The following is an 11,961-nucleotide window of genomic DNA, read 5'->3' on the forward strand; positions in this document are numbered from 1 at the left end:
AGTTATCTCCTCTATATATATTTGCACTAAAAACTCTTAACTTAAATTAGCCAGGCAGAAAACGAGTATGAGAAGGAGAACATTAATTGCATATTTTTTGGACTATTGCTTTCAGGAGATTCCAATTTTAGTCATCAAGATAACTGAAGAAAAAACAAAATTGCATAAGACCAGCTAATTAACAATAGGAAAACACTGTCCTGGCAGGTAGGCAACAATGCACGCAAGACAGTCAGCAAAATGGGAAATTAATTTCCTTCCCATTTCCCAAATTATTCTGTCCAAAACACTTTTGGTGGCAGGGCAAAACTTTCTTCTTTTTTTACTTCTCAAATTCTCAGACTATACAACCATCACTTAGCAGAGATCTTGGCATTCAGCAGCACAAGCAGGAAAAAATCATGATTTGCATACTCTCAGATTGGTAGTTGTGGAAAAAGCAAGACAGAACAACTTAACTTTTGCAGCTCCGGAGTGACTCACTTCCTTTTGCAGGACAGTATTTCATTTCACCTTGAATTCCTGATGAAGGTTGGCCTGCACTGCACTCAACATTCAGCCATAAAACTGCTGTAAAAACAAATAAACAAACAAACAAACAAACCTGCCTCCCACTGCAACAAAGGGCAGCAAAACTTGTGAGTACTGATGCCTTATTATTCACAGCTGTTCAAGACCAAAAGCTGCAACCATGTTTCCTTCAACCAATTACTGAACTGTTTGACTATGGCTACCAGTCTACCTGCCCAGATAGACTGACTGATACGGATTCAAAACTCTCTCCCAGTCTCAGCTGAGAAGCTGCATTCGGGTATATTCCATACCACAAAAACTGAACAAAATGAATAAGCCCTTGCAGACAGACCAAAGTCACTTCTATTCCTGGCTGGGAACTAAAAATTGCTCCATCTAAAGGAAGTAGAGTGAGATGATCCCAAATGTGAAGTATCCAGGCCTTACTGAGGATTAAAATGGCTCTTCACAGATCAAACTAAGAGCACATGAAAAGTTTGGAGCTGATTTTGATAAAGGTCAAATAGCTTTACACATACAAATCCTTAACAGAACTGAATGAGAACAAGCCTCCTGTCACATCTACAACACTCAACTACTTCCAGAAGTCATTAGGCAACAGAACGGATTTACAAGTGTTGGAACAAGCACCTTACGCCCACTGACACCAAGAAAGCATCTTGAGTGCCTGCACAGCTCAAAACATAATAAAAAATCAAGTCTGTCTCCTCCTTCATGGTCTCATGAGAAGCCAGGGTAGAGTTGGACTAGAGGACCTTCGGAATTCCCCTCCAGCTCAGACAATTCTATAAAGCACAACTGTGTCAAACACAGATGGAGGACTACCTGACAGAAAAGCCACTCTGCCTTGTAACTGTGTCTTAGTAACGTGGTTTCCCTCTAGAAAAAATTGCATGAAGGCTCTGGCCAGGTGAGGTGAGACTGAGGCTTTCATGGCAATGACTCCGTTGTTACTTTACTTGAGTCAGAAACCCACACAGTTGTCCAGGAATGAAACTACCACACTGACCAAAGTTCTCGAGTTCTGGAGTTTCGTCCTTGTAAATAACTCGGCTACATTCACGACAGATTGAAACAAAACCTCCGTAGTCAAAATATTTCATCTGTAAATGCCTTCTGTCATGGCATAAATTCCAACTTTAACAAAACTTTATGGGCAAGTAGGAGTTAGATAGACTTTTAAACCTGAAAAAAAACAAAACAACCCAAAACCAATAGCAATACAAAACCCAAAAATGCCTCTAAAATTTAGGACTCCACAGAAAGGAGTTCTTTCCTCACTACCACTCTGCCAGTTTCATTAAGAACAAGTTACTGCACTAGGTAACAAACAATCCACATTATTCAGAAACTTTCCACACCTTCTTCCTTTCCATAAACATCTCCTCATTCCCTAAAATAAATACATAAATGAACTCCTTTGTTGTCCCCTTGCCTTCAGAACCTACACAGAAAGAAGGGGAAAAAAAAAGAAAAAAAAGAAAAAAAAGAAAAAAAAGAAAAAGCCATTTGTCAATTAATTCCAGTCCTTTAGACTTGGGACACCATTATGCTGCACAATTGTTCATATGTGCCTGCTTAACATGGATGGAAAAGATGCTGCTACATTGGAGGGAAATAACGGTAGGCTGGGCAGAAGAGGTGCCTTCTTCCATTGTGTGCACAGTGCATTTTTGCTGACTGCAAGCTCTCACACGGCAGGAAAAAGCCCAAATGCCATTCTTGCTCTCGCTATTGGCAGCTGTTCTCTTATCACCAAAGAGAATTTATCGCACCACTGACAGATGCTGAGATTCAGAAGCTGGAACTGAAAGCCAAAGGGATTGAATCAGAAAACAGAAATGCCAAAAAAAAAAAAAAAAAAAAAAAAAAGAAAAAAAAAAAAAACAAAAAAAAGGAAGAGCCCTACCAAAGCAAGTCACTTCACTGCACACACTGCACATGCATCTCTCCATGGGGAGAGGAAAAGAGAGCCCGAGCCCCCACGACAGATGTCAGGCGTTCTGTTTCAGGCAGCGCTGGAAGCTGCTCCAGTTCTGTGCTGAGAAGAGTGGTATAGGAGACCACAGAGAACTTTACTGTTCAAACCCTGCAGATGAAATACAAAGGAGAAAGATGCAACTCCACAGAGGAAGGGCCTGGAAAGCAAGCTATCTCAGCAGGGAGATCACTGTAGTTATCATGCATACAAAGGTACTTGCATTCCTAATGCTCTCTCCTGAAGGCAGTGTGTGGATTAGGGTTATCTGAGTATTTATTTTTTTCCCCCACTCTTTTAAAGACTTCACAAAGCTGTAAACCTTATTTTCCCATGTGTAGCTACACCACATACCAACAGGAAATAGTTAATTTGACGGATACTTTGGCTACTCCCAAGAAAAGATATGGGAGGATATATCTGGTTTAGATAACAAGAGGCTTTAAATAACTTTATCTCCCAGTGTAGCAGTCGGTAAATGCATTCTGCCCGTAGCCATTTGCAAGCCTTCTTTGCACATACATTCAGAACTAAAAGTGCTTTATGCACATGGATAAATGCATGACGGCTATGATCATAAACCAGTGCCTATATTTTATTCACAGGCTTTGCACTGAAATGCACGCTCATACACAGGCTTTGGGACAAGACGTACCTCCTGCCACCCCCAGGGAAAAGATGAATGTATTTATACACAGGCAGATAAGAAGGCGGCTATGCACTGACACAGCGGTGACAAAGTCTCCAGGCTGCGAGTGTTATGCAAAGGAAGATACTCGATACCTTCCGCCAGCGCTCCCAAATGCATTTCCTCAGCTAAGGTCAGCCTAATGACAGATCTCATTCGCAGGCACTGAACTGTCTGCTCCGAAGAGCTCAGAGCAAGACGGGCTCTCCCACGGGAGCAGATTCCAACAGTGGGAAAAGCAGCCTCAGGCCGCCTCCCACTTGTTTGCTCACAACAAATTTACAAAGAGCCAGGTCCCCACAACTCACACTTGGGGGATATCGTGCTAAGTATTTAAGAACGGAATCCGAGAGCAAGTCACACTTTCTATCCTGTTCTAGCACTGATCTTACACTAATAGGGGTCTGCGGGATGAGAACCCAAGTCGCTGTACCGGTTATTTGCTAATTAGGAAGTCAATGAAGAGGCAGCTAATTGAGCTGGCGAGTACAGCAAACGCCTTCCCACCAGGATGGAATGCAGATGTTCTACTGATAGCACAGTGCCAGAGTGACACCTGCAGGATGAGCCACGAAACACCTCGCAAAGCGGTACCTGATTTTTCCGGAGCTACTTGCACCGAACATCTGCCTCGTTCTGCACTGCTCTTTTCAGAGAAAAGCAGGGAGGAAATGACTTGGAAGCAAAGTCCAACCAAAGATATCCACAAACTCTTCTGACAAAACTGTAATCGTCGAACCACGTGATCGTTTGAGTTGGAAGGGGCCCTTAAAGGACACCTAGCCCAACTCCTCTGCAATAAACGGGGACACTCGCAGCTAGGTGGGGTGATCAGAGCCCCTCTGGCCTGACCCTGAATCTCTCCAGGGATGGGGTTTCCATCATCTCTCTGGGCAAACTTTGCCAGTGCCTCATCACCCTCACTGTAAAAAATTTCTTCCTTACAATCTAAACTTCCTCTTCTAGCTTGAAAATATTAACAAAAATACAGAGACAGAATAACAGAAACAGAGAAACAGCTTCCGCCATTTGTGATTTCCTCAGGTTTCTCTTTAGAAGCTCACACAGGTGATCTGAGTTTCAGCAGAGAAGCATGGAACTTCTCATGGACGTTTATTGTCACTCCCAATAAAGCTTGTCTGCCAGTAGAAGTAGGGCTACAGCATAGGAATTAGGGCAAGCTAGGTATTTACCCAAAAAGGTCAATTTAGGTCAAAGCTATCTTGCCCAGATGGCTAATTTCAATCTCTTACACATATAACACAATTGTTCAATAAGCTCAAAATAAATAGTCAAAGTAATTAATTTAAAGCTGCCCTAATTGTTTCTCAATATTCCCTATTAACTGAAGCTGTAACATTTCTTCTATCAAAGCTTCGAAGCTTAAACTTCAGAGCCAATTAAAGCTACTTAAAAAAAAAAAAAGAAAAAAAGAAAAAAAGAAAGAAAAAGAAAGAAAAAGAAAGTTCTGTTAGCTCTGATTCCTTCTGATTGAATTCTTTGAAGCACTCGGGGTCTAACTTAAATTGCACAAAGCTTGAAAACAGTTTGTTTTGTTTTTTGGTGTTTTTTTTTGTTGTTGTTGTTATGTTTTTGTTTTCTTTCCCAGGTATAATGTTCTCCATGAGCTAACGATCCAATGGACAATTAAAACTACATTACACTTTTAACCTGGTAGCAACTTTCTAAGCTGCATTTGGCCTGACGAAAGTGAATACACTGATTTCACAACTCAAGTGAACAATGGATCTCCTTTATCAGCAGGAGCTGGGGAGGATGCTGCCTGCTTTTCCTGCTCAGTCCTACAACAGCAGCCGCCTCTCAGCATCGTCAAGGTTCTCTCACCCAAAGTAATGTGGCAGCTATATCCTTATTCTTTTAAATGCATGTGTGTGCATAAATACAGTCTCCTTTATTCTCTAGGCATTCAAAAGAGAAGAAGGAAGGGGATACTGGTTAGTAAAGATTACTGGTGTCTAGCGGTCATTCTCATTAGCAGGGTCCCATTAGTTTAGATGTTTCAGCTTCCAAGTGCATTTGTTGACCAAAACAGGGTGCTTTCCTATTTTTAGCACAGCTGATGTAGGTCAGATGGAAGTGGAACAATTCTTCCAGCACAGAACAGAAACATCTAGTGCTGGATGAATTACTTCCCTTCCAACCAAGCTGAAAATAACTCCTTTGTGGTTTCCCAAGATTTTGTTTCCAGGAAACTGTGTTTGGATTCTCTTGTCCCTCTGTGACCCCATTACATGTGAGACTCACCGAGCTACCTCCTGAGTGCAGGCAAGCCCAGCTCCTAGCACTGTGTCCCTGCAAGGTGTTGTATTACACCATACTTCCTTGGTACCCAATGTGACTATGAAGGGATATCCTGTGCTCCATCCTGCACATAGCTGTCTGTACTATCTTGGTTGCTCTCCTCCAGCCAAAACTATGCTTAGGGATCTTCTTTCAGAATGTACTTTCTCTGGGTGTTTTTCTTTTTTCTTTTTTCTTTTTTTCTTTTTTTTTAAAAATAATGTAGGATTAATAATTTAGCTAATAGCAAGCTAGAGAAAAGCCCAAAAGAAAGAAGCCATATGGAAAGGAAGACAAGCTAAAGAGGAATGAGCTTCTTAATTCGTGTGACCAAACAGTGTGACGTGCAGCTTGAGGGGTTATGTATCAAAATGGTTGTATTGCTACTTCTAGGATGGAACACCTGGTCCTTATCATCACTCTCAGGTTTCAAATGCCCATCATCCTGCATCTTCTACTTACCGCGGGGATCTCTCTGCCATGGGAAACATTCCATTCCCACCATAGAATCCTGGTAAGGCACTTCTATGTTTTGTTTAAATCAGATTGTTGTGGATGCCCCGTCCCTGGAGATGTTCAAGGCCAGGTTGGATGGGGCCCTGGGCAGCCTGGTCTAGAAGCAAATGGGGAGGTTGGTGGCCCTGCCTGTGGCAGGGGGTTGGAGATTCATGATCCTTGAATTCCCTTCCAACCTCGGCCATTCTGTGATTCTGTGAGATGGGAGACATTCATAGGCCACAGAAGGGAAGGGTGTATGATGAGCAAGGATCCCCATTCAGGACTCTTGTCTTCAACCTCAGAAACAGAGCCAGGCATGCGGAGAAGTATCCAGCTGATGCTGCATGATGAACTAAGCCGAGTTCTTTGTTGCACGGAGCCAGCACAATTCCAGCAAGCCGAGGGCTCTCAGCACTTTAAAACTTTGTATTGCCTCTTTTGGGCCCGTTTTGCGTACAGGTCTGCCACGTTCCGATCCTTCTGAAAGGACTGGCTCGTCTTAGAAGGGAGATAGCTCTCTCCCTTCGAAGCGCAACTGCCTGACGCTGACCGACGCCGGCCAGCAGACGGCAGCACCGCACACCTCAGGACACTCCGCCTTGCTCTGACGTCATCTCCCCGCGCCAGCCACCCGTTGCAAAGCGCCGCAACGTGGTGTGCGCGAGCCGGGCCGGCCGGGCTTTGCGCGGTGCCGTGGCGGGGTCGGAGGGCCGCGTGCCGATGCGGGGCGGGCAGGATGCAGCAGAAGCTGCTGCGCAGCGCGCACTACATCGAGCTGGGCGGCTACCAGTACTGGCCCGTGCTGCTGCCGCGCGGCATCCGTCTGTACACCTACGAGCAGATCCCCGTCTTCCTGAGGGACAACCCCTACATCACCGACGGCTACCGCGCCTACCTGCCCTCGCGCCTCTGTCTCCGCAGGTACGGCCGTCCCCGGGGCCGGGTCGGGGCCTCGGAGCCCCGCTCAGCCCCGCCGCGTCTCCCCGCAGCCTCTTTATCCTCTCCAACGAGAGCGTCAACATCTGGAGCCACCTGCTGGGCTTCCTGCTTTTCTTCACGCTGGGAATCCGCGACCTGACCGTCGTGCTGCCCGCCGCTCGCGCCGCCCGCGAGGACTTCGTCATCTGCGCCGTCTGCCTCTTCTGCTTCCAGGTGGGGCGCCGTGCTGTGCGCCGTGCGGCGGATGGGCTCGCGGGCCGAGCTGATTTTGAACCGTTTCTTATAAGAACGAAGCATGGCTGGCATAGGAGAGGCTGCAGAACGCCGGCTGGGCAGGCCGAGGCTTTGTGTTCTGGTTTCTGCTGGGCATTGTGTCCAGCGCTGTGCCCGCGGATGGCGATGGCTTGATCACCAGCTCGAGCACAAAAACCAGCTGTGGATTAATGGGGTGAGGCCAGCTGCACGAATATTAACAAGATGAGGTGCTGGTATAGTTTAGTGTGGGAAGAGGAGGCTTAGGGGAGACCTCACTGCTCTCTGCAGCTGCATGAAAGGAGGTTGCTGTAATGAGGTAGGGGATCGGCCCCTTCTACATAACAGCAGTAGCACAGGACGTAATGGCCTCAAGTTGCACTTGGAGGGGTTCAGGTTGGATACTGGGAAACCTTTCTTCTCAGAAACAGTGGTGAGGCATTGGCACTGCAACGTGGTAGAGTCAGCATCCCTGGTGGTGGTCAAGATATGTGGAGCTGTGATACTGAGCAACTGATAAGGTGGGATAGGGCTAATGGCTGAACTAGATGACCTTAGAGGTCTTTTCCAACCTGGATGATTCTTTGATGTTATTATACAGCTGGACTTGGGGTTCTTGTGCATTTTGCACAACTGTCAGAGTTCAAGAAGCACCTGAACAATGCTTTCAGACATAGGGTTTGGACTTTTGGTGGTTCTATGTGGACCCAGGAGTTGGATGTAATGATGTTTATGGATCCCCTTCAACTCTAGATATTCTATGATTCTGTTTCTCAGGGGGAAAAAAAATTGATGCCAGCCAAGAAGCCAAGTCAGTGTACTGCGTGTCAGAGGTTAGTCACTTCTGTGTACCCTCAGCAAAGCTGCAGAGTGCTGGTATTCAAGGATTTGAGCTTTGGTTTCTGCTTGTTGTAGCTGGACCATACTGAATTCATCTTGGTCATACTTGGGCAGGTGGAGCCCTGCTCCTGTATGCACTGGCACACTTTTGTACCCTCAGTACCCTCGTTTCCTTAGCTGCAGCCTGTGGTTATCAAGTCTTGCAGAGTTTTGTGTTTCATCTGCAAAAGAGGTTATGCTAGTTTCCACTGATTATAAGCAGAAATCATAATTGTCTACACCAAGTAGTTCTGTAGAACATGTAACAGGTTACTTTTGGACTCTTAAGCTTCAGAGTTGAAGCTTAATCCCCATTAATCCCCGTCTGTTACCAAGAAATTAATGTGTCCTTGTTTTGATATATTTGTGTAGGTCTGTATGCTTTGCTCAGTAGGATATCATCTCTTCTGTTGTCATCGCTCAGAGAAGACCAGCCGAAGATGGATGGCATTAGATTACGCAGGAATTTCCATTGGTATCCTAGGCTGCTACGTATCAGGCGTGTTTTATGCATTTTATTGTAGTAAAGTAAGTCTGAGTCACTTGTTTCTGTGGTCCCATCACCATGGTTTCCACGTGTTGGGAAAGGGCTTTGTCACATGGTGTCCAGGTGGCACATTTGGCAGGGGACAGGTGCAGAACCTTGCTTGCAGAAGTAAAAGATTAAGAGATTCCTTTTAAGCTGTCAATTGCACAAGCCTCAAGACAATATTTAAATCATTATAAAGTCAGTGTAAACTTTACAGGTCCTGTCTTTGTCAAAGGCATGAGGCCCATAATGGGATGTTCCTCCCAGCATTTATATGGGGCAGAAACAAGCTTAAATCGCTTTGGAATTCTAAACTTTTATAACTTCTGTGCTCCCTGTACAGGAAAGTATTGATCTGGTAGTTAAAGTAGTTATAACAGAGTTATGTTTAATACATGTTTTGGTGAAGCGTGTGAAATAGATGTGAAGTAAGAGCATCTTCCCCTTCACTGGATTACTAAGAACACCCTGATTCAAGCACTGTCATTTGTGGTCACAGAAGGGACGAGAACATTTTGAATCTTTGTGTTTAGTAACGTAGATTTTCTACCCAGAGTTTACCTCAGATGAGCAAACATACAAACTTAATTGTGTTTCTTTTTTCTCAGTACTGGCGTCAGGTGTACTTAATCACTGTGCTGGCAATGATCTTGGCAGTATTTTTTGTTCAGATTCATCCCAATTACCTCACACAGCAGTGGCGCAGGCTGCGCTCCATCATCTTTTGCTCAGTGTCTGGATACGGCATTATTCCTACTATCCACTGGGTTTCACTCAACGGTGGCATTGGTGCAGCTATTGTACAGGTAAAAGACAATAACACGGAAATAAGATTTACTTTTGCTTTGCACTTAGCATCTTCCCTCGGTCTCATTTTGGAAATGAGGGAGAAGTAGAGCTAGTGACGATTTCTTAAAGCACAGGATTCCTTTGGAACGCTCAGATTTATGGAAAGCCAATCAACAGGTTGAATAGATGAAGTCTGTTTCAGTGATTTAAAGTTGAACTGTGAGAAGACCCACCTGGATGCAAACATGACCACGACGTTGTGCTTGCCTGAGGGGCAGAGCAGTGTGTGCAGGTCGGACGCACCCTTGCACACCTCAGGGCAAGGAGCAGGAGCAGAGAGCTGAGTCAGCAGGCAAGTGGGAAGCAGTCAGTCAGGATGCACAGGTTGCAGAGGTGAGGTGAACCAGGAGACATGGGTGGGAAGTTCTTCCTCTTCTGTGCCTTGGGTTGGTGGCAAAATCGACATTTGCCTACACAGCCTTCTGTCTCTCACGCATTATTTGTTTAATATCACTGTTAAGTTACCAAACTAATTTCCCTCTCTTGCTTTACCACTATGGTAAAGGTTACTCAGCTCTGAAAAACAGGAAGTACAGCACTGTTAAAGAAGGTGAATGTGCCCCAAGGTTTAAAACATTCCCCCAGGAATCACAGCCATTAGCCAGGGCTCTAACAGAACTGAAAAAAACCTTTGCTTTCATAGCAAGTGACTGCCTGTGAAAGTTCTTAAGATTGGCACTTCAGGAGGACTGTCTTCTAGGATGCTGATTTAGCCTGGTCCAGAGCTACTGCTGAATTTGGAAGAGCAGCATTGGTAATAAATGCAGTCTTCAGACAAGGTACTGAAACACTCACTTTGTAAAAGTCAAGTAGGCAAGCAATCATTGCTGCCCCTGCTTTTTCCAGTTAGTCAATTAGTTTGTCCTGATAGAGCAGAATGGTAGATGTGATACTCATTTTGCTTCCACACTTCAGAGAAAATGCTCTGCTTTCAGCAATAAAACGTTCTGTTATTGAAAACAAACAAACAAAAAAACTGGTCAAGTGAGTGGGTTGCTTTCCAGCAGCTAGTTTGGTTACTTACAGTCTAATCTGTAATATTCCTGTGGCCTTCCATTCAGACTTTTTCCAAGTTTTGGCATTTGTTTCTCAATTGGATTCTGTTCTATTCAATAGATAATGTGAGCAGCAAAATAATATTCCATTTTGTCACACCTTTTGTTTTCTTTTAAATGTACTTTGAAATTATTATTTTAAAATATTTTTTACCTTAGAGCAGAGTAAGAAAGCTTCCTTTTCTTTTGCAGGAGTTTGCTCCACGTGTGGTTGTCATGTATTTCATTGCTGCTGTAGCATTTCTCTTCTATATTTCCAAAGTTCCAGAAAGATACTTTCCAGGTATGAAATTCTGTTGTGTTTTTCTGCAGTTGAGCTTCCTGCAGTGTCACAGTCTTTGCTGCGAGTCCTGAATTTTTGATGAGAGTACAGTTGATTATGTTCTACTTAGCGTGCATTGGCACCAAAAGAACTCAAACTTGATGTGCACTTCAGTCAGAAGAAGTCAGGTGACTTTTGTTGTTCTTCAGTAAAGAACTTAACTGTCTCCCAGCCAGCTGAACACGTGACTGAGCTTGGGAATAGACTGCCTGCTGCTTGCCTTTCATGAGTTAATGCAGATTTAACAACTGCTTCCTGTTTTTGTTCCCCACAGGACAGCTCAACTACCTCGGCTCTAGTCACCAAATATGGCACATCCTTGCAGTAGTGATGTTGTACTGGTGGCACCAGTCTGCAGTGTACATCATGCAGTACCGACACAGCAAGCCCTGTCCTGAGCATAGCGTGGACTTGTGAGTGAAGGTATAGCCTTTGTGCTTGTGGGAACATGAGATTTTAACAAGTAGAGAGTTAAGTAATCTTGTTTTCAACATGTCACAATGTTCCATTAGTTGGTTCCATTAATTTAATTAGCTCCCCCAGAGAAAACGCTTACTAGTGTAATGTTTCCTTGTGAATAAGCAAACAGCTACTTTGATAGCAGGCAGGCTGCTGCTGCGTTATGTGAGTCTGCAGTGCCCTCAAGCAGGGTTTTAGAGCAGGCTGGACAAATCACTGCTAGGTCCCTAACAGCTCTGTCTGACAACAGTTGCAAGCACTTATCAACATTTGTTTATATGTAGCTTTTTCCTAACGTTTTTGTCAGTTTTTTTTTAGTCTAATATGCATGGGATCTGGGGCAGTTAGGTAAGAGTTAATGTTTCCTATGCGTAATAACTGACAATTTTTCTTTCCTCAACTGCCTTTCAGAGGCACTGCAATGAAACTTCTGACTACAGGAGTCTGAACCTTACAAATATGCAGAACCATGAAAGTAAGCACTGAGGCAGTTCCTTTCCAACTTCTGGACTGTTACCCTACTCACTGAGATGATACGTTAACAGGAATGCTGGGGGAAAAAGTAGCATTGCCTGGATCTCAATATCTCAACATCTGAACATCTCCTGAACACCTCCAGGGTCAGTGACTCCACCACCTCCCTGGGCAGCCCATTCCAGCACCTGACCACTGTCTCAG

At 44.5% G+C, this 11,961-nt stretch overlaps 1 protein-coding gene across 5 annotated transcripts; it reads left to right on the plus strand.

Annotated features, from left to right (window-relative positions):
* The first annotated feature begins 6,700 nt into the window (after positions 1–6,700).
* PAQR3 (progestin and adipoQ receptor family member 3) lies at positions 6,701–11,961 on the plus strand. Of its 5 annotated transcripts, none has more exons than XM_042812914.1 (8): positions 6,706–6,920; positions 6,989–7,151; positions 7,968–8,023; positions 8,442–8,597; positions 9,270–9,404; positions 10,695–10,785; positions 11,099–11,247; positions 11,695–11,961. In XM_042812914.1, exons 1-7 carry the CDS (start codon positions 6,720–6,722, stop codon positions 11,239–11,241), a joined length of 945 nt encoding a protein of 314 aa, XP_042668848.1. In that variant the 5' UTR covers positions 6,706–6,719; the 3' UTR covers positions 11,242–11,247; positions 11,695–11,961. The 5 variants fall into 5 exon arrangements, 4 of the variants coding, with proteins under 4 accessions (XP_042668850.1, XP_042668849.1, XP_042668848.1 ...); XM_042812913.1 differs by having other exon boundaries at positions 6,707–6,920; positions 9,207–9,404; XM_042812915.1 differs by lacking the exon at positions 7,968–8,023 and having other exon boundaries at positions 6,703–6,920; positions 9,207–9,404.

The sequence above is a fragment of the Centrocercus urophasianus genome, unplaced genomic scaffold, assembly GCF_019232065.1.
Source record: "Centrocercus urophasianus isolate 14NV4802_14NV808 unplaced genomic scaffold, USGS_Curo_1.0 seq_13, whole genome shotgun sequence".
Classification (NCBI taxonomy): Eukaryota; Metazoa; Chordata; class Aves; order Galliformes; family Phasianidae; genus Centrocercus; species Centrocercus urophasianus.

Coding starts and splice junctions, on each gene's coding strand:
- PAQR3 (XM_042812913.1), top strand. CDS start 6,720: ATGCGGGGCGGGCAGGATGCAGCAGAAGCTGCTGCGCAGCGCGCACTA. Junction 6,921..6,988: donor TCGCGCCTCTGTCTCCGCAG/GTACGGCCGTCC, acceptor GTCTCCCCGCAG/CCTCTTTATCCTCTCCAACG. Junction 9,405..10,694: donor TTGGTGCAGCTATTGTACAG/GTAAAAGACAAT, acceptor TTTCTTTTGCAG/GAGTTTGCTCCACGTGTGGT.